This window comes from Pseudophryne corroboree, chromosome 6, assembly GCF_028390025.1.
Source record: "Pseudophryne corroboree isolate aPseCor3 chromosome 6, aPseCor3.hap2, whole genome shotgun sequence".
Classification (NCBI taxonomy): Eukaryota; Metazoa; Chordata; class Amphibia; order Anura; family Myobatrachidae; genus Pseudophryne; species Pseudophryne corroboree.
The window spans coordinates 323,150,915-323,174,000 of NC_086449.1; the positions used below are offsets into that span (position 1 = coordinate 323,150,915).

At 41.8% G+C, this 23,086-nt stretch overlaps 1 protein-coding gene across 1 annotated transcript in view; it reads left to right on the plus strand.

Annotated features, from left to right (window-relative positions):
- The window catches only part of HYKK (hydroxylysine kinase), a 95,721-nt gene that overhangs the window by 61,480 nt on the left and 11,155 nt on the right, over positions 1-23,086 (plus strand). The window contains exon 4 of the mRNA XM_063926308.1: positions 3,792-3,975. Within this exon, the coding sequence (XP_063782378.1) occupies positions 3,792-3,975 (184 nt within the window). The remainder of the gene's footprint in view (positions 1-3,791; positions 3,976-23,086) is intronic.

Genomic DNA, 23,086 nt, shown 5'->3' on the forward strand with positions numbered 1-23,086 from the left:
CAACGAGAAATAGCTACAACTCATTGATAAATGGGCCCCAAAATGTGTTAATGTCCGAAAATCCTGCCAAATTAACAGATAGCCAATCAGCAGTCTCCTGATTGGCTGACAGTCTTAAGTAGCTGAGCCTTAAACACGACTACAGTCATTCCTAAGAGCAAGGGGACATCAGCATTGTGTTTACATAAAGTGTCATATTTGTACATTGGGATTGGTATACATAAAACCTGCTCTTGTGCATAAAAATTACTTGGTCGGTACATATGCCATACTGTACCATTAAAAGAATCCAGAGGACATGCAAAACTCATGTCATTTGTGAAAAGGGGAGAAGTACTTTCTCTCTGTGCTAACAAGGGATTGCCACTATAAACATGTTAGAAATTATGTGTGTGCAGTTGTTCATATTACAGGGTTATATATCACACACCAGCAGATAACTCAAGCTATGAATAGCCCAGTTTCTTAACCAGTGGTGTTAGTTTATTGATAGATAGTAGCAGCCGTACTCACTGTTACATTACACTGGTGATGGAGTGGATCTTGAGTGTAGCAGGGTTTCATACAGCTCACCAGCCGTGAGTGTATACTACAAATGGGTAGTGGTGCAGGGAAGCTTGAACAGCTTTATAGCAGGTAATAGCCAAAGCTCTCATAGGAGCTAAGTAGGAGACTTCTGTATCTTACCATGTCATTCTACACAGTCTCAAGATGGCCCTTATATATGCTCAGAAGAGATCTCAGCAGCCATCTTGGGATAGGGCACGAATCCTCCCCGGAGAATAGGAATTCTGGAGTCTGTGCAGTAGCTCACTCCTCTTCAACACCCCCTCCCTCACTACTTCATGTCACACAAACATTTAATTCAAGTCTGTAGTGACTGGTATACAAATTGGAGTAAACACATGAAAAGGCAAAAACATGTCTCGTGGCTAACTTTGACGATACATTAATAGAAGTTCCTTTACTGATAGCATGGGCCATAACAACAGAGTCTCGACTGCTGTCACTATGACGAATTTTGGTGCTGTCCGCACTGGTGGCTTTTAAATCTTGCAAAGTCACTTTGCCTATGTTGGATTTCCATCCATACCGACCAGACTTTAGTTTTGTTTCTAGATATCTTGAGGCTCACTGACAGCAATGTTTGAAATTCTTCATCATACCTCTTAGGTATTTTTCCTAATTTTGATCTTGCAGGAGATCTCCTCTGTGGATGAACATCCATGCTCAGGGGCTGAATGGGAATTAAAAGTGGCCCTGAAAATATTTCTAGAAGTGGCCTTATGGGCACCAAATGAATTATTGGCGAGACCAACACCAAAGTAGGTGGGATTAGTACATCACTACACTTGTGTTGAAGTTGTTGCTTTTAATATTAATGGTAGTCTAGTGGCCCCAACACTCACAGACCTTTAATCTGCAGTGATAAACCCGAAACCTCCATATTCCAAATAACATCCAGCGACCACCACCAAGGCTGAACACAGACCCCAAAACCTCCAGCAAATAGACACACTCATTACCACAGAGATATCAAACTATTGCCCAAAGATCAGAAACATCATCACCCCCCACCCATGGAGCCAGGAATCACCCCAGAAATTGTTACAACCCCAGTTAATACCGACTCCTAACCCTTTAACAGATTTTGCAATGGTAATTACATCCCTCCAATAACACTGACTTAAGGGGCCTACACACGTTGTTATATCCACTGATATGGTCTATATAGCCCATACTGGTAGAAAACACAGTGCATATTGCACCGCGTGTAAACACCTTGCAATGTCGATGTGTGGTCCCACGGGATTGGCATTGCAAGGAAAAATAGAGGGTGCAGGCAGGGCCAATATTGACTATATAGGAGGTTCATGCCACCGGCCACAATACAGTCAATATCGGCCGTTTGCATGCATCACACCATGTGTAGGCAACTTTACAGCAATCTAACCAAACCAAATTACCATAGTAACCAAACAAAGCGCTCAGCAATAATCAAATCTGCAGATTGTGGAACTCTGCAACAATCAGCTCTATAGTCTGTGGCATTCAGCAATAATACATTTGTATTCTGTGACACACAAAATCAATACGCTGTAATCTGTGGCACCCAGCAGCTATAAACACTGCAGTCTGTAGCACCCAACACTAATAAACTATGTGGTCTGTGTGACCCAGAAAGAACAAGTTCTGTTGGTACCAAGAAACAGAAACTTGCAAAAAAAATGAGCTCTGCTGTGTAATGTCATAAAACGTGAGTTCTGCATTTAGACACCAGCAGTGCATTCTCTGTGACGTAGTAACAGAGACCTGTGACTGTGGGTGAACGCAATATCCCCTACACTACAGAAAAATCCAGAGATGAGGTAATATCTCCCCCATCCCTGGACATGTTGATTAATGAACACCAGTCCTCAGTGGCTGCTGTAACCAGTGCTCTGGATGGAGAGCTCATTGACAGGGGTGTAGAGAACCATGCCGGGCACCGGTAAGGGTGAGGGTGCGTAACTTAAAAAAGTGGGTGTGACAACACCTGATAATATTAAATTATGTAAAAAATAAACAGCGCTCCACGGGGGCGCCATTTTAACACAGGGGGCAGGGGGGACAGAGGGGGGCACAGGGATGGCACCCGCTTCCTACCGTACTTGATAAGGAAACGGATCCCTCCTCCGCGGCCAGAGATATCTTCCCAGTGATGTTTGGGAAGATGACGTTGGCCACTAGAGACCAAAGACTTTGCTTTCAATGTGCTGTGCCATCTTCCCGAGGATATCACTGGGAAGATGAGCCGGCCACAGGTATACTCTGGGGGGAAGAGGACCAGGGCCTGCAGCCTGGGCCCGGGTAATTAGTAGTACCCACTCAACCACCCCCTCTCGATGCCACTGCTCATGGGGGACAGATATAAGTATTATAAGAACTGATATTCTCATTTCTCTTGAGGCAGGAGAAGTGAGCATTACTGTACCGTAGCTTCCGGAACAGTATCTCACAAGTGGTGGGAAAGACTTCAGATACTGTATTTGTGCTTGCTTAGGTGGCCTTTCTGCATAATAATACTGGTGGATGTTGTCTTTAAAAGGGATGAACTCTCTGTGGTAGATTTATTAAGGTGCATAGTTTTAAAACTGTAATACAAAACCCTGCAGCACAGTCCAAAATTCAAACAGGGGAGTCACACCAACTGCCAGTGAGTCTTGCCAGCGATGTTTGGGATGGCAGTTGGTGAGTCTCCCTATTTGAATTTTGGACTGTGCTGCAGCCTCACCTCTGTAACTGCACCTGGAAGAAAGTCCAGGAACAGAGCATTTTGTACCTAATGGAATGGGTCATGTTGGAGGGTATGAAATTCATTCTAAATAAGCTTGGTCTACAATTTACTACTATTGCCATCTTAAAACTATAGGTCAATGCAGACAATGATCAGCAGCTTGGAGAACTTGCTCCTTTTAAAATCTGCCTGTTTTAATGACCCCCAAATATAGTAAGTGATGGCCTTAATCCTTCCTTACATAGGGGAAGCCAGATACGATCACTCATCTGTCAGAGAATGCATGTCATCCACTTCTATCAGTGGTGGCCAATTGTATCATAAATGATTTTTATAATGTACAGTATGTTTTCATGTAACTGCTGTAGAGTTTGTTGCCTGCATGTACTAAACACTATTTCTTATTTCTTATTCTTCACACTATTAACAGATAATAAACTGTGTGCTCTGAATAGTAATATAATGAACAATATCATGGATAACTGTCTTTTTCCATATAAAAACAATATTTCAGAAATTCCAGCATCCATATAAGAAATATTTTGACCGTGGTGAGTTTATTTGGAACTTATCAAACACCCCTTTGCTGAGAAAGTACACACATGTTATTAAAGAAGACAATTTACGTGAAATAATTGAAGTGTTCATCAAACAGTATGAGGATTCTGTGCAAGAAAATTTGGAAACTTTTCGCAAATGTAAGTACTGTATGATGAGTCCGAACTTTCCAGATTTATTGCAGCGCTTTGCTCCTGATGAGGCAGCACCCAATCTACTGTATATATGCACAGTATGGGCACTACGCAATTGCAGCTGAACACACATTGGAGATGTACGTATACCATCAGCTTTGACTACATCTCTGAATTAGGTCCTAACAGCTATATACATGGATCTCATGGCTGGAAACTATACATACATGGATCACTTGGTTGGAGACCACATAAACACACATTAATACATTATTTCATGCTTACAAGCAAGGAGTTGCAATGTCTTCATATACAGTACATATACAATGGCAAGACATTTATTTAGATGTGATGCAATTGGACATGTGAATATACTATAGCAATAGTTTATGTGCTTGTACTCAACGGTACAGACAAAGATTAACAGCATCAAGACAGATAAAGGGGTATATTTATCAAATAAAGCCTTATCACCATGATTTCATTATTTTTTTAATAAAAAAAAATTATTATTGAAGTAGAACAGTTAAATTACAGTTTACGTACATATGATCAGTAATATATAATATATAAATGGGTGACCCTAAAAGGAAAACATTGTTACATCTACAAACGAAGGGAGCAAATAAAAGGAACAAAAACACCATGCTGCATTGCATGGGGTACAAATATGTCATTTGCGCCATATGGCACAAAAGGATAGATATATGAGGACACATCTGTAGTTGCATCATTTGCTCTCATCATTGTCATCATTTACTCTTTTGATAACTTAAAGTAGTCCTAGAAAAAAAGTCTGAAAGTTTTCTCACGTAGATGGAACCAACTCAGCTATGCACATTCGTTGGCACAATAGTGGGTCGCATGTAATTCAAAGGGTTCAAAGGCCAGTCTATGAGGATGTGTTCTCTGCAGGGATAAAAAGGATTATTCTCCATAACATTATGAGGTTCTGTAGGTAATATTTTTACTCTTTCCACTATTTAAAGTTCTAGTCAGACCTGCAATCTTGCAGAATACAGTGCAAAATATATGCATGATATAGGGCCTAATTCAGATGCGGTCACAAAGCGGCTATTGCACGCAAATCTGTAAATGTATTTTTTAAGGCGCATGTAGACACAAGTAGACGCCTCCTGCTACATCGGATCACTGCTACACCATCAGACGGCTTAAGGCACCATAGTGAAGCGCAAGCCTCTCGTCACAGAGGCCAGGAAATCTCCATCCTACAACAGAGATTCCTGACCTCTTCCCACCGTCTAAACGGCAATGACACACTTCTGTTTTCACAAATGGAGGGTGTTGCTGCTCCTCTTTGTCCCTCAGATGGCAACAGAATGTCAATCACTGACAGTCTGCTGATGCTCTGCATCCTATGTCGCAGGACCCATTTCAGCACAGACAGAACAGGTCCTGCAAATAAGCAAAAAAATGGTACTTTGCTACGATGGCGCAGATGCAACTACATCTGAATGACCCATAGTGCATTATGGGAACTTTGCCTAAAAGATTAAAAAGCTTTGGCGAGAAGTACAAAAGGAAGGAGAGACAAAGGCAGCAAAAGTTGTATTGGTAAAAGTTAATATTAATGTGGTTTGAAAGTAAAAAAAAATTGGATAGTTTATAATATCTGATGATCAAACAATATAATTTTCATATATACAGTAAAATATTTCATGACCAAAAACAACTCCATAAACTAAAAATTTCTAGGTTTGCTACCGCTATCTGTATTGATAAATAAAAAATATGCATCATTATAAGTAACATTACAACATTCTGTAGCTCTTCTAGTTCACTTCTCACCACTTAAAAATCTAATTTCTAAACTATTTTTTTAATTAATTTAATTTATTTAAAGCACATTAATACAAAGCCTTTTTTTTTGCGTCCAGGAGCTGTGTATAGAATATTTAAATGTACTTACATAATAACCAAACCAAGCTTGATCTGAAACACCAGACATGACCTGGTTTCATATTATAAAACTGTCATGTCAGTCCTACCTATAAGTGCGGCTTAGGCTGAATGGTCTCCCACCCAAAGCCATACCTGACTGCATACCCCCCTAATTGCTGTTTATGCCATTGTTCTTACTGTGCTGCTGACTACACCCAGGGGAGATGTTAGGGTTAAACTCTCCTGCAGGGGCAGTAAACCCGCACTGTGAACTGACAGACAGCATGCCTGTCATGCATAGCTTGCCTCCAGGCCCTGATAAGCTAAAAATAACAGGACAGCCAAAACGCATCCACCCCTGCAGGATGTAATAAAAGTAAAAACCTGAATGACCACTGAAGAAAACACAAGCTGTGGGCAGCCATTGTAAGGGGCACAGATTATGGCCAATCTACCCTTGATAGGCGCCGATTTTAACATTTTTTCAGCAGAGTGAACAGTCGCTGTGGGACAGTGGGATTATCCCCAAAAAACGGTACTGTCCTGCTGAAAGTGAGGCAGATGGGGGGTCATTCCGAGTTGTTCGCTCGCAAGCTGCTTTTAGCAGCTTTGCACACGCTAAGCCGCCGCCTACTGGGAGTGAATCTTAGCTTATCAAAATTGCGAACGAAAGATTAGCAGAATTGCGAATAGACACTTCTTAGCAGTTTCTGAGTAGCTCCAGACTTACTTGGCATCTGCGATCAGTTTAGTCAGTTTCGTTCCTGGTTTGACGTCACAAACACACCCAGCGTTCGCCCAGACACTCCTCCGTTTCTCCAGCCACTCCCGCGTTTTTCCCAGAAACGGTAGCGTTTTTTCACACACACCCATAAAACGGCCGGTTTCCGCCCAGAAACACCCACTTCCTGTCAATCACATTACGATCACCAGAACGAAGAAAAAACCTCGTAATGCCGTGAGTAAAATACCTAACTGCATAGCAAATTTACTTGGCGCAGTTGCACTGCGGACATTGCGCATGCGCATTAGCGACTAATCGCTCCGTTGCGGGGAAAAAAATAACGAGCGAACAACTCGGAATGACCCCCATGGTTGTATGCTGTTTAGTTCTTTCCCTTGTGCGTTCTGTTTGAAACTTTTTCTACTGTATTATATTGTTTTTGTAGCTGATTCTGAGTCTCAAGGATCTCTCTTATTAGACAGAAATTGCGATAATGTACATAGAGCACATGTGGGAATTCACACATCTTTGCGTATCTCCATCCTATCCTAAATTGGATGCAACTTGGCCAAATTGTAAGAGAGGAGAGGTGGACGTAGTGCGTTTGGTGAGGAAGATGAGCCGGGCAGCAGCATTGAGGATAGATTGGAGTGGAGAGAGGTATTTGTCAGGGAGGCCAGTCAGGAGGAGATTACAGTAATCAAGTCTGGAAATAATCAGTGAGTGGATAATGGTCTTGGTGGCATCCTGGGTGAGAAAGGATCTGATTCTTGAAATGTTTTTGAGATGAAAATGACAAGTTTGTGAGAGGTGCTGAATGTGTGGTTTGAAGGAAAGGGAGCAGTCAAGAATTGGGGGCTAGAGGCAGGCCCGGCCCTATGCATACGCATAGTATGCGGCTGAGTAAGGCACCGCACATACAGGGCACGCTCTGGCCGCGTACTGCGATTCACTGATTTCACTGCCATTAACAGTGACAGTCGGTGCTGCTGCCACGCCTGTCCCCCAGGAAAAAGCTTGCCAAGTTCCCCGAATCATAGCTAGCTATAAACATACCACCTCCTTCTTTGATATCTTTTCACATTATGAGAAGAGGCAAGAGGAAGAGGACAGTGTCAAGAATGTGATTAAAAATTAGAGAGGCACACGCAATCAGGAACAACACACAGGCTTTCACCTCCACGCCTATATTGGTGTGGAACAGAAAGGACTACAACCAAGCAAATATATAATTACCACGTTACTGGACAAAATGAAAAACTAGGGGCCAAAGCCTCCAAATTTGTACCCCCTTCTCCATGTTCAGGGATTAAGATAATCTTGGATTTAATAATGGGATGCAAATAAACGGGTGGTCTTTACTTTGCCGGCGGTCGGGCTCCCGGCGACCAGCATACCGGCGCTGGAATCCCGACCACCGGCATACCGACAGTTCTTCTCCCTCTTGGGGGTCCATGACCCCCCTGAAGGGAGAATAGATAGCGTGGCGCGCGTAGCTCGCCACCGTGCCCGCAGTGCGGTGAGTGCAGTGAGCCCGCAAGGGGCTCATTTGCGCTCACCCAGCTGTCAGTATGCCGGCGTTTGGGATTCCGGCACCGGTATGCTGGTCGCTGGGAGCCTGACCACCGGCAACACATACTACACCCAAATAAACTGGTGTATACCACAGGATCATGATTGGCTATTATCCCCTCCACGGACTTTGGAGACTTATTTTGTGAAAATCTTGTGGTTTCTTTTTTTCCATATTTTTATTGCATTTTTATTACATATTTTGTGGCAGATGCCTTATTTTTGTTTTTCACAGCTCCCAGTTACACGCATGTGAGCATATCAGTGTGTCCCAGTTACACGCCTGTGAACATACCTGTGTGTCTTGTTTATTTTTTTCATATTTAATTTTTAAATAAAGCAGCCCCTTAGATGTTTTAGCAGCCCCTCCTGAGCCCCCACAGCAGCCCCGGATGGGGCAAGTTGAGTTTGGGTGGGTTAGGTACAGTACTAAGCAGGACTGTGCAATTATTTTTTTGTTATTGAGCCCCTGCCCTAGTGGAGCTTACCACTCTACAGTCAAAACTCATTTCATACTATAAGAAGAACTGTGGGAGGAAGCAATGCTGACCTCTGTGCCCACAGTATGCCTCAGCCTGGCAAGCCAAACATCTTCCTAGCTGTAAGCGACCATGAGACTCCATACTAGTCCTCATTCAGTAACCGTTTGTGCCTCACAGGAGCTCCTGGCCCATCTAGTGTTGCAGTGTAATGGAAAGCTGATACAATGCAAGATCACTGAAACTCTGTTCTTCTAACACTGGGGGTAATTCCAAGTTGATCGCAGCAGGAAATTTTTTAGCAGTTGGGCAAAACCATGTGCACTGCTGGAGAGGCAGATATAACATGTGCAGAGAGAGTTAGATTTGGGTGTGGTGAGTTCAATCTGCAATCTGAATTGCAGTGTAAAAATAAAGCAGCCAGTATTTTTACCCTGCACAGAAAAAAAATAACCCACTCAAATCTAACTCTCTCTGCAAATGTTATATCTGCCCCCCCTGCAGTGCACATGGTTTTGCCCAACTGCTAAAAAATGTCCTGCTGCGATCAACTTGGAATTACCCCCACTGCAAGGTCTTGCGATAACCCTACGCAGCCCTTAGGAAAAGTACCCTGTGCAACAAATGTGCATATTCTAAATAAATAATCTGAAAATGTGGAACTTCAATAATAAATCAAAATTAAGGTTGACTAATTGGAACCATTCATTTGAGTGAGTCCTTAACATGAAATAATTGAGAAGAACCTCTCTCTAATGCTCCGGCAGAAAATCTGTCTTTTACCTCTCCGGCAGTTGCACTGGATTAAGATTCTGTCTCTTCTGAGTCACACTGACTTTGGCTACAAATGTGGTCTCTCCCCACTTTATTTAAAAACACTTTGGCAAAATAGCAATTTCCATTTCCACCTTTGAGGCTATGTTTTTACAAATCTGTTTGTGATGTTGACACTTGATTCATATCTGCTCTAGGTTTTCATTTAAACCTAGGATCAAGTACAGCAGCACCCCTGGAATTATACGGCATCACCCCATGACTTATACAGCATAGGCAGCACCCCTGGAGAATTACAGAGCACAGCAGACAGGCAACAGCACCCCTGGACTTAAATGGCAGTGGGGCAGCACCCCTGGACTGCTAGGGCAGTGGGGCAGCACCCCATATAGGGTAGCACCCCTGAAATGATGTGGCAGACAAAGAAAAGATGTGCAAGATGGAACTGTCATTGGGCCCTCCCACCCACCCTTATGTTGTATAAACAGGACATGCAAACTTTAACAAACCAATAATTTCATTGACAGGGTCTTCCACATTACTGTGGCTGAAATTATTGGTTTGTTTGGGCCCCCACCAAAAAATAAGCAATTAATCTCTCCTTGCACAAACTGGCTCTACAGTGGCAAGATGTCGTCCTCATCCTCAGATTCCACCCCCCTTTAGTGTTTACATCCTCACAGAGAAATAATATTCAAACAAACCACATCATTTAGGTGTCAGTGGACTGCTTACACTATTACCCGAAGTTTCTGAACTTGACAATGACTTATGATGAATGTGCTGCAGGTGACGTATAAGGGAGGATGTTCCTAGGTGGTTAACATCCTTATCCCTACTTATTATGGATTATTATGGATTGACAAAGGCAACAGATGGCTTGTTGTCCGGATTTGTGGATAAATAATTCCACACCAAAGAGGTGGCTTTTTTGGTATTTTGCCAAGGCATAACAATGGGCCACAACTGTCTCCACTGGTGCCTTATTCAAACAAACCACATCACCATCAGAATCCTCATCGTCAACTTTCTCCACAGCTCCATATCCTCCTCATCCTGGTGTACTTCTACAGTGACATACTCAATCTCAATATCAGCCACTGGACTGGCGGTGCTCCTCCAAGCACTTGCAGGGGGTGTGTGACAGGTGGTAGGAGCCTCCTTTTCCCATATAGTGTTGTGAAGGTCAGGCCTAGACATTTCAAATGCGGACAGTGCCACCTGTATTTTCACAACACCCCTGTAATTTTACAGCATACTAGACAAGGCCAGTGAACATTTATTTTCACTACATCCCTGTATTTTACAGCATACAGGGCCAGTGTACTTTTATTTTAACAGCAGCACCCATGTATTTTTACAGCATACAGGACCAGTGTACTTTTTTTTAACAGCAGCATCCTGTATTGTTACAGCATACAGGACCAGTGTACTTTATTTTAACAAAAGCACCCATCTATTTTTACAGCATACAAGACAGGGCCAGTGTACATTGATTTTCACTGTACCCCAGAATTTTTACAACATACAAGACAGGTCCAGTGTACTTTTATTTTGACAGCAACACCCCTGTATTTTTATAGCATACAGAACAAGTGTACTTTTATTTTAACAGCAGCACCCCTGTATTTTTACAGCATACAGGACCAGTGTACTTTTTTCAACAGCAGCACCCCTGTATTTTTACAGCATACAGGACCAGTGTACTTTTTTCAACAGCAGCACCCCTGTATTTTTACAGCATACAGGACCAGTGTACTTTTATTTTACCAGCAGCACACTTGTATTTTTACAGCATACAAGACAGGGCCAGTGTACATTGATTTTCACTGCACCCCAGAATTTTTGCAGCATACAAGACAGGGCCAGTGTACTTTTATTTTAACAACAGCACCCCACAATGTTTACAGTATATAAAACAGGGCCAGTGTACATTTATTTTAACAACAGCATCCCAGATTTTTTTACAGCATACAAGACAGGGACAGTGTACATTTATTTTCGCTGCTCCCCAGATTTTTTACAGCATACAAGACAGGGCCAGTGTATTTTTATGTTCACTACTCCCCAGATTTTTTACAGCATACAAGACAGGGCCAGTGTATATTTATTTTCACTGCTTCCCAGATTTTATACAGCATACAAGACAGGGCCAGTGAACATTTATTTTCTCTGCTCCCTAGATTTGTTACAGCATACAAGACAGGGCCAGTGTACATTTTTTTCACTGCACCCCAGATTTTTTACAGCCAGCACCCCTGTATTTTCACAGCATACAGGAGGAAAGTGCACCTGCCCCTCTACAACACAGTGACAGCCATGACAGCAACACCCATGTACAGCTGCAGCACCCTTAACAGCACATGAAACACCAGTAGCAGCCAGGATAGCACCCCAAGCTTGGACTGGCCCACAGGGGTACAGGGGAAACCACCGTGGGCCCACCTCCTGCTTTAAAGATCAGGTTCCAGACTGTGCATTTGAATTATACATTATACATATGTTACCTTATACTGGACTATGGTGTATTTTCTACAGTGCATTGCTGTTATTACTCTGTTATTAATCTGCAACATTATCATGCATGCAGCAGCTAAATTTACTGTATATATTTATGAAGGGGCCCAGACGTTGCACTCTCTAATGGTTAGTCAAACCAATGAGGTGGCAGGCCACATCCCCTCTGCAGACTGGCCACACCCCTAACATAGGCCCATACTATTGCATTCCCCCGGTGGGCCCTACATTCCCCAGTCCAACACTGAGCACCCCTCACAGCACAGGTACACCACAGTGACATAAACAGCACCCCTACATAGCACACACTGACCCCACCCGATGCCACCACCCACAGAGAGACAAAGGTCTGTCTCCCTCATACTCCAAGTCCAGAGTAAAATGACGGCGACGCGCGGCTGTTTATATGGAATCCAAAATCCGTGAGAATTCAACAGCGGGATGATGACGTTTTGCCTCGTTCTCATTTCCGAGTCTGGCGGGAAGTCCCGAGCCGGACCCGAATTCTTGCTCGGAACAGGATGTTCGGTGAGGGGGGGTTTGGTTTTCGAAGAACCGAACCCGCTCATTTCTAGTAAATACTGCAGTAGATGCACACCCCATGCTGTGCCTCCCCTGGGTGTGCATCTAGTCCCTGGTATGGATCCATGAAACGCCTGGGGATTACCATATGAGAAACAAAGGAACTGGTGTTACAGCGCATAAAGATTAGAACTAAATGAATTTATTAAAACACATAAAACATGTATATAATATACAATTTGTACCACCGGCCGGCCAACGTACTAATTCAATACTGTATTTATAAACAGACTAGATACAACATATAATGTGACATACTACTCTGTGTCCACTTGTAGTTTTTAGCAACACATGCTATGATAGTTAAAATGTAACTTTTCTGATGTTGACTGAAGCTTAATGGCACACAGAGCTCTCATTTTTATAACTATAGAACAGTCACTTTTAGGAAAATAGGAACTTTTTCTTCACAATAAATGAGAGCTTAGGAGCTGTTTAACTGTCCCATTTAGGTAGCCAAAGTCCGTTGGTAAAGTGAAGCTGTGCTTCCTATGAAAGCGTGTCTGGCCAGACAATTAAACAGTAACGATCTCACCACTCCTGCTTGTGGACTCTTTCACCAAGAGCGTCCTCCCCGGCTGCTGGTGCTTTAACCTTTATCATGCAGTCATCTCTGGGGGATCATAAATAGAGGTGAAGGATCCGTGGAGCGTTATAGCTGGCTTCGAGATCTCCGGATACAGTGGTGCAAACAGCAATGAAATGAGTAAATGACGCGTTTCTCCGCCTCCCTCCGAGTTCAGCGGCTTCATCAGAATGAATTAAATGCCTCCCTTCACTCTATTTAAGCTTAGTGCTTAATTGTCGGACTCCCATCACGCTGCCGTCTCAGTCTCCTGGGCGCTTCAAGCCTCATTTTGGCTATGGAGCGCATATCGGCTTTGAGGCGCATAGCGGCTGCAGACCGCCTCATACTTTCAATCTCACACCTGTAGTTAATCACTTATTCGCTGTGTTTAAGACACAATACAGGTGTTTTGTCAATTATTAGAAGATTTTATGTACAGCTCTGAAACAATACAATCATTCCACCTGCATTACCAGGCATACAATTTCCTTATAGAGTGTAAAGGAGGAAATACATTATTTAAAAAATATATATATCATACTAATAATTAAAATATAATAATAAAATATCAATATATAGATAATTAATTAATTAATATATTGATATATATCTAGGAGACATGTCAAAAAAAGGATTTTTTTACATATTTAAAAGAAATATAATAAAAATACATCTCTACACATATTAATTATTCAATCAATCAATTCATGTATGCATATAAAAACATACACACATGTATATAAATTTGGCAGAATCATCCACAAAAAGGAGATTAATAATTTATACCGACTAAATTACCTATATGTAACCATTATTTATTATAACCATTATTTATTATTCCTCTCCATATATCGATACGGGGAGGAAATAGACAATTATATGATCATTATATGATCTTTACTAGCTTCCATTTATATTGTCTGTAACAGGTCTAATATCCAGTATGTATTTCTTGTGTGTATGCATAAACAATTGCATATATGCACACACATCAACAGATGTATGCAGATGTATGTCCATGTGTCCATACAGACACCCAAAAAAAAAGAAGAAAGACGAAAAGAAAGAGAGGAAAACCAGCTATAAAATATACATAGTGAATCAAAATAAACAAGAGAGAGGAGAATCCCTATATAACGAATATATATAGAGAGAAATAGTATAATAGTATATATGAAGGGTTATTTTTCTATGAACAAAGTAAATTCCCTCTTAGAACTACCAAGACACGGGACTTTAGTCTAACCAAAGAGGGAGAAGACACAAATAAAGAGAGAAGAAGAGGGGATAAGACTCTAAATGTTATTTAACACAATAGCATCATTGAGTCCATTCGGGACCATAGAGTCTAATCTAAATATCCAAAACGCCTCACGTCTGCATAATCTACCAAACCTATCTCCCCCTCTGTTAGTTTTCTTCACCTGTTCAATGGCTATTACTGATACACTCTTCATATCACCATTCTGACAAGATGTGATATGATTCGACAAGGGGTGTAGTTTATTACCGCTCTGTATATTTCGTTTGTGTTCCATGTATCTAACGTGAAGAGTACGGATTGTTCGTCCTACATATTGTTTCCCACATTTACAGCTCATAATATAGATAACATAGGAAGATTGACAGTTTAGAAAATCCTTAATTTCAAATCTATCCCCAGAAATGGAAGAGAAGAATTCTGTAGTTTTCCTTGGCGAGTTGTTGCACATGAAACATCTACTATTCCCACTTCTATGATAACCCAAAGGTTTCTTTGGAAGCCATGATTTATCCATAGCTGGTTCTTTTGCCATTACAAAATGGCTCTGGACTAATTTAGTTTTAAGATTCTCAGACCTCCTAAAAGTCACCTTTCCCTGTGGGTTTATTTCATCTTTAAGGATATCATCTTGCAATAAAATGGGTGTATTCTTTTTTATGATGTTTCTAATTTCTTTGGCACAGCCATTAAACTGGGTAATAAAAACTATATTCTTCTCTACTCTACTGGGGTCTTTGATCTGTCCTGTATGTCCCATTTGTAACAATGACTGTCTATCTATAGGATTAACTTCTTCATATGCCTTCTTAATAATTTTCTACTGGTTTTTTATAAGTCTCTGTTACCAGTCTATTATCTATCACCGAGAGTGTGATATCCAAATAATTAATTTGTGTTAAACTAAAAGTGGCAGTGAAGTTTAAACCAAAATTATTATCATTAAGATTATAATCATTAAGACCCCGAGTTATGCGAACCTATACATGGGCGCCTTTGAGGACGACCATGTGTGGGTTGAACGCTACGAGGCGTACCTGGTCCTCTATGTACGTTTTATAGATGATTTGTTTATTATTTGGAATGGGGATTTAGACTCTATACAATCTTTTATCACTAGTCTTAATGATAATAATTTTGGTTTAAACTTCACTGCCACTTTTAATTTAACACAAATTAATTATTTGGATATCACACTCTCGGTGATAGATAATAGACTGGTAACAGAGACTTATAAAAAACCAGTAGATAAAAACAAATATCTTAATTATGAAAGTTCACATTTAAATACTTGGAAAAACAATATACCTAAAAGTCAGCTAATTCGCACAAAACGGAATTGCACTCTAGAAACTACATATCAACAACAAGCCACCAAATTGATGAGTATTTTTTCAGGACAAGGGTACCCTGAGGAAATTATTAAGAAGGCATATGAAGAAGTTAATTCTATAGATAGACAGTCATTGTTACAAATGGGACATACAGGACAGATCAAAGACCCCAGTAGAGAAGAGAAGAATATAGGTTTTATTACCCAGTTTAATGGCTGTGCCAAAGAAATTAGAAACATCATAAAAAAGAATACACCCATTTTATTGCAAGATGATATCCTTAAAGATGAAATAAACCCACAGGGAAAGGTGAATTTTAGGAGGTCTGAGAATCTTAAAACTAAATTAGTCCAGAGCCATTTTGTAATGGCAAAAGAACCAGCTATGGATAAATCATGGCTTCCAAAGAAACCTTTGGGTTATCATAGATGTGGGAATAGTAGGTATTTCATGTGCAACAACTCGCCAAGGAAAACTACAGAATTCTTCTCTTCCATTTCTGGGGATAGATTTGAAATTAAGGATTTTCTAAACTGTCAATCTTCCTATGTTATCTATATTTTGAGCTGTAAATGTGGGAAACAATATGTAGGACGAACAATCCGTACTCTTCACGTTAGATACATGGAACACAAACGAAATATACAGAGCAGTAATAAACTACACCCTTTGTCGAATCATATCACATCTTGTCAGAATGGTGATATGAAGAGTGTATCAGTAATGGCCATTGAACAGGTGAAGAAAACTAACAGAGGGGGAGATAGGTTTGGTAGATTATGCAGACGTGAGGCGTTTTGGATATTTAGATTAGACTCTATGGTCCCGAATGGACTCAATGATGCTATTGAGTTAAAAAACATTTAGAGTCTTATCCCCTCTTCTTCTCTCTTTATTTGTGTTTTCTCCCTCTTTGGTTAGACTAAAGTCCCGTGTCTTGGTAGTTCTAAGAGGGAATTTACTTTGTTCATAGAAAAATGACCCTTCATATATACTATTATACTATTTCTCTCTACATATATTCGTTATATAGGGATTCTCCTCTCTCTTGTTTATTTTGATTTACTATGTATATTTTATAGCTGGTTTTCCTCTCTTTCTTTTCTTCTTTCTTCTTTTTTTTGGGTGTCTGTGTGGACACATGGACATACATCTGCATACATCTGTTGATGTGTGTGCATATATGCAATTGTTTATGCATACACACAAGAAATACATACTGGATATTAGACCTGTTACAGACAATATAAATGGAAGCTAGTAAAGATCATATAATGATCATATAATTGTCTATTTCCTCCCCGTATCGATATATGGAGAGGAATAATAAATAATGGTTATAATAAATAATGGTTACATATAGGTAATTTAGTCGGTATAAATTATTAATCTCCTTTTTGTGGATGATTCTGCCAAATTTATATACATGTGTGTATGTTTTTATATGCATACATGAATTGATTGATTGAATAATTAATATGTGTTGAGATGTATTTTTATTATATTTCTTTTAAATATGTAAAAAAATGCTTTTTTTTTACATGTCTCCTAGATATTTATCAATATTTTAATTAATTAATTATATATATATTGATATTTTATTATTGTATTTTAATTATTAGTATGATATATATATTTTTTAAATAATGTCTTTCCTCCTTTACACTCTATAAAGAAATTATATGCCTGGTAATGCAGGTGGAATGATTGTATTGTTTCAGAGCTGTACATAAAATCTTCTAATAATTGACAAAACACCTGTATTGTGTCTTAAACACAGCGAATAAGTGATTAACTACAGGTGTGAGATTGAAAGTATGAGGCGGTCTGCAGCCGCTATGCGCCTCAAAGCCGATATGCGCTCCATAGCCAAAATGAGGCTTGAAGCGCCCAGGAGACTGAGACGGCAGCGTGACGGGAGTCCGACAATTAAGCACTAAGCTTAAATAGAGTGAAGGGAGGCATTTAATTCATTCTGATGAAGCCGCTGAACCCGGAGGGAGGCGGAGAAACGCGTCAATTACTCATTTCATTGCTGTTTGCACCACTGTATCTGGAGATCTCGAAGCCAGCTATAACGCTCCATGGATCCTTCACCTCTATTTATGATCCCCCAGAGATGACTGCATGATAAAGGTTAAAGCACCAGCAGCCGGGGAGGACGCTCTTGGTGAAAGAGTCCACAAGCAGGAGTGGTGAGATCGTTACTGTTTAATTGTCTGGCCAGACACGCTTTCATAGGAAGCACAGCTTCACTTTACCAACGGACTTTGGCTACCTAAATGGGACAGTTAAACAGCTCCTAAGCTCTCATTTATTGTGAAGAAAAAGTTCCTATTTTCCTAAAAGTGACTGTTCTATAGTTATAAAAAGGAGAGCTCTGTGTGCCATTAAGCTTCAGTAAACATCAGAAAAGTTAAATTTTAACTATCATAGCATGTGTTGCTAAAAACTACAAGTGGACACAGAGTAGTTTGTCACATTATATGTTGTATCTAGTCTGTTTATAAATACAGTATTGAATTAGTACGTTGGCCGGCCGGTGGTACAAATTGTATATTATATACATGTTTTATATGTTTTAATAAATTCATTTAGTTCTAATCTTTATGCGCTGTAACACCAGTTCCTTTGTTTCTTGTTTGATTTTTTTTAATCTAATAGGGGTGAGTAGCCCTATGTTACTGGCAGCATATTGATTAGAGTGACAGAGCGCTTGATTTCAGTTTTTGTTGATTACCATATGACACTGCGAAGGCTGGGACAGTGCTTGGGACTTTCCACACTGCTGCTTCCTGGCTGTGAACTAGGACTCTATATATGTTCCATAGCTGCACCAAGCTCCTTTCTTGGATTTTCAGAGCCTTTTGCACAAATATAAACCAGTGGGCAATGTATTTGGGTTGGGTACAGGATCCTGACAGTCAGTATGCAGATGGTCAGAATACCAACAGCGTCATCCCGATGGTCAGAATCCCAACACATTTTGGTAACTACTTTAACCCTTTAAACACCCCCTCCTGCAGCCTATCCCTAACCCTTCCCCTATTGCCTAACCCTAACCCTAATACTTACCTTCAGGCTTCTGACCATCTGGATTCCGCAGGCAGTATTGTGAGCACTGCCAGGATTCCAATGCCGGTATTTTGACCACTTGTATCCGCACTGTCGGTATGCAAAATACATCCCATAACAACACCCACCCTCCCAGCCCAAACTTTGAAAATATTTTTAAACAGCTTAATGCAACAATTGATGTTCCACCCACATTGTTACTCCTCCCACAATATCCACAGTGAGGGGCGCTGAAATCAATATTTGCTTACCAAAAAAATTAGGCTTGGGCCATCCCTGGCTAGAGGAGATAGTAGTACCACCTATAGATAATGAAATTGAGGGAGGTGAGGTTGTGCAGGGGGTGGGAAGATGATCAGCTCAGTCTTTGTCATGTTAAGTTTAAGAAAACGCTGGGACATCCAAGAAGAGATAGCAGAGAGACAGTTGGACACACGAGTGAGGAAAGCAGGGGAGTGGTCAGGGGAGGAAAGGTAGATTTGAGTATCATCAGCATAGAGATAATATTGTAAGTAAAAAGAGCTAATGAGTTCACCTAAAGAGGATGTATAGAGGAAGAAAAGGAGAGGACAAAGAACAGAACCTTTGGGGACACCTAGAGTTAGTAGAAGTGGGGAGGGGGGGGGAAGCCATGAGAGGAGACAGATAAGAAACAGTAAGAGAGTAGGGGGATAGCCAGGAGAGGGCGGTATCACAAAGACCAAGGGAGTGATGGATTTGTAGAAGGAAAGGGTGGCCCACACTGTCAAAAGCAGCAGAGAGTTCAAGGAGAATAAGCAAAGAGTAGTGACCCTTGGATACAGCAGAAAGGAGGTCTTTGCAGACTTTTGTGAGGGCAATTTCAGTGGAATGAAGAGGACGGAAGCCAGACTGGAATGGGTCAAGCAGTGAGTGGGAAGAAAGAAAGGCAGTAAGGTGGTTATAGACAATATGCTCAAGGAGTTTCGAGGCAAAAGGAAGAAGACAGATGGGTCGATAGTTAGAGTATGTGGATCAAGAGTAGGTTTTTTTAAGAATGGGGGAGATGACTGCATGCTTGAAGGCAGAGGGGACAGTGCCTGATTAGAGGGAGAGATTTAGGAGGTGGGCAAGATGGGAGAAGGCAGAGAGAGAGAGGTAGCGGAGGAGGTGGGAGGGGATAGGGTCAAGTGGGGAGGTGGAGGGGGATGAGGTATGGATGAGGGCCATGACTTCCTCACCAGATACTGTACATGGGAGAAAGATGTCAAAGTTTGTAAGGGGAACGGGGAGGGGTGGTAAGGGAAAGGAGGTGGCTGGTTGCTGATTCTTTGGTGGGATGTGATGTCCTGACGTATGGTGGCAATTCTGGATGTGAAGTAAATGGCAAAGCCAAGAGCAGAGAGTGAGGAGGGGAGACAAGGTGTGGTTGGGCAGAGGAGAGAGTTGAGAGTGACAAAGAGGCACTGGGGTTTGGAAGACTGGGAGGATATGAAGTTCTTGAAGTATGACTGTTTAGCAAAGGAAAGAGCAGCACTGAATGAAGAGAGCATAAGTTTGAAATGGAGCGTGATTTCCTCCAGTGTCGCTCGGCAGTACGTGAGCATTTTTGCAAATATCTGGTGCATTTGGTGTTCCAGGGTTGAGTTGTTGATCTGTGAGGGTGAATAGTGGTTGGTGGAGCAACAGAGTCAAGAGCAGAAGTAAGGGAAGCACTGTATAGGGATGTGGATTGTTCAGGGCTTTAGAGAGACAGTATAAGAGAGAGAAGTGAGTCGAGTAGTGAGGATTGGGAAGTGGTGTCGATATCCTCAATGTTGCATTTAATGATGGTAGCCTTAGGAGGTAGAGATGGTGTAGCAGAGAGAGATACGTTAAAGGAGAGCAGGTGGCATTATTGTAATTTTCTTGTAGTTATCTATGGACATTTGGTGGTGCCATGTAAATAAAAGATAATAATAGCAATTACACTGTCCTGCATTTGTTCTCAAGTGGGAATCACTGTGTGACTAATACAATCTTAAAAGTGCCTGGTATTTACAGAAAAACCTTTTTGTCTATGCTTGACACAACACAAAGTATAATACAATATTTTTCTGTTTCATTGCAAACCCTTTTACTGTGTACTTGGTTCATTAAGTAGAGTTTAGGGAATCACTTCCATATTATTAACATCACTGTATATAGGGGGTCATTCCGAGTTAATCGCACACTGCCGATTTTTGCAGCACAGTGATCGGGTTACTACTGCGTATGCGTATGCACCGCAATGCGCCGTCGCGTCGTACGGGTACAAACAGCATTGTTGCTGTGCAATTCTTTTAGTGACGATTCCATTTGCAATGCCGTTCGCAAGGAGATTGACAGAAAGAGGGCATTTATGGGTGTCATCTGACCGTTTTCTGGGAGTGGTAGGGAAAATCCAGGCATTTGTGTCCAGGCGTTTGCAGGGCGGGTGTCTGACGTCAATTCCGGGACCAGACAGGCTGAAGTGATCGCAAGGGCTGAGTAAGTTCAGATCTACTCAGAAACTGCAAAAAACTTTTTCGTCCCGCTGGGCTGCACATGCGATCGCACACCTGCAAAGCGAAAATACACTCCCCCGTGGGCGGCGACTATGCATTTGCACGGTTGCTAAAAGTAGCTAGCAAGCGATCAACTCGGAATGAGGGCCATAGCCTTTATCCTGCAGTACCATATGCATTCACATGTGTAGATCACCAGCACCCACTAGGTGGCAGTATCATTACACTGCACCCAATGTAGCTCTTAATGCAATACAGTTTCTACATTCACATTGCTATTATTGTCACATGGCTAGAATAAAGTGCAGGTAGGAGCGTAGCGCACCAGACAAACATGCAGCAAACAGTTATTTATTGCCAGAAAAATGTCAAGCTTTCAGAGGTTAAACCGCCTTCATCCAGACAGAAACCTGACATGAGTCAAACAATTTACAGAATACTATTTAAATGAGTGTTGGGAAATAGAAACCAGCAAGAGTCACACAGAGGAAAAGAAACCTATTAGGGAACAAGTGTTTTGCTTTTTACCTAGTGATATTATATAAAACAAACAAACAAACAAACAAACAAACAAACAAACAAACAATAAACTCATTAAGAATAATGTTATAAAAAAAAAATACTTGTTATGTTCAGTTAAAGGTTTGTTGTTGCATACATATTTATGACAATGTAAAGTATACCAGGGTCTCCCACAGAGTGACTCAAGGTAATCTGGATTTATAGATTGGCACGTAATATGTTCTAGTACTGTTGGATACTGTATGTTCCTTGTTCTTTTGGATTGTGCTTTCTATATCAAAGAAGCCCAGAGGATTCAACTTATATTTGTTCTTGTCCAATTTCAATGCTGCTTTTATAAGAGATGACACTGGTGAGATTCTGTGGCATACTGTCTTACCCACTAACCACCTGTGGAACGTTTGTGCATGCTGCTACTGTATAGTTGATAAGTGCATACTAACATGTACATAAAGAAAGCTCTTAGCTAATTATATTAACACTAGGTGATTCATCGCGCCCTACGGGCGCTCTTCACACCGTCGGAAGGGGCTGCGCCCCTGTAACCTGAGTATCGTGCAAATGTATTCTTGGCTCAAACCCATGGCAGAGATCTGCTTTGCAACCGTGCGATGCAGTGTGTTAGGGAGAAGCTATGGAGAGGTGTTGCGGGTGTGGTAGGGGCAGGTGTGCTGCGGGTGGTGTTGGGGGTCCGGTGGGATGGCAGGCCGGTGAGGGGCTGGGGTTACGTGGGTGGGAGAGGGGCGGGGGTGCGGTGGATGGTGGATGGGTTTCAGAGGCACTGCGGGTGATGTAGGGGTGGGTGTGGGTGTGCTGTGGGTGGGATGGAGGTAGGTATAGTATATTTGTTATACATAGGCAGAATACAGTAGTGCATATACAGTTTGAGATAGTGGGGAGGCGGGTTACCCAGAATGTGACGGGTTATGCAGCTCTGCAGCCACTCCAGCCTCTGGATCTATGCGCTGGGTGTCCCCCTTGTCCTCAGGCTCCATCCGCCTGCTACTGCTGCTGGCCCCGCTCCGGTGTCTACACGTAGCGGCTGGGTATGTATTTGCTGCTGTAGGTCAGGGCGAGTAGGCAGAGGTTGTGCCTGATACCGCTCTGGAGCACGTAGGGGCAGAAGAGCAGTTTGGTGTGCGTGCTCCAGAGCATCCCCAGCTCCCTCCATACAGCGGGGACGGGGGATGAGTCCGGGTAGCGGGAGGGGCGCAGTATGAGGGGACGGCATGGCATCCCAGTGTCCGGCAGCGGCGCCATGCGTGAGAGCCAGCAGGAGTGAAGCCTAGCACTGCTAGCAGCTAGCCGCAGCGGCCAATGACAG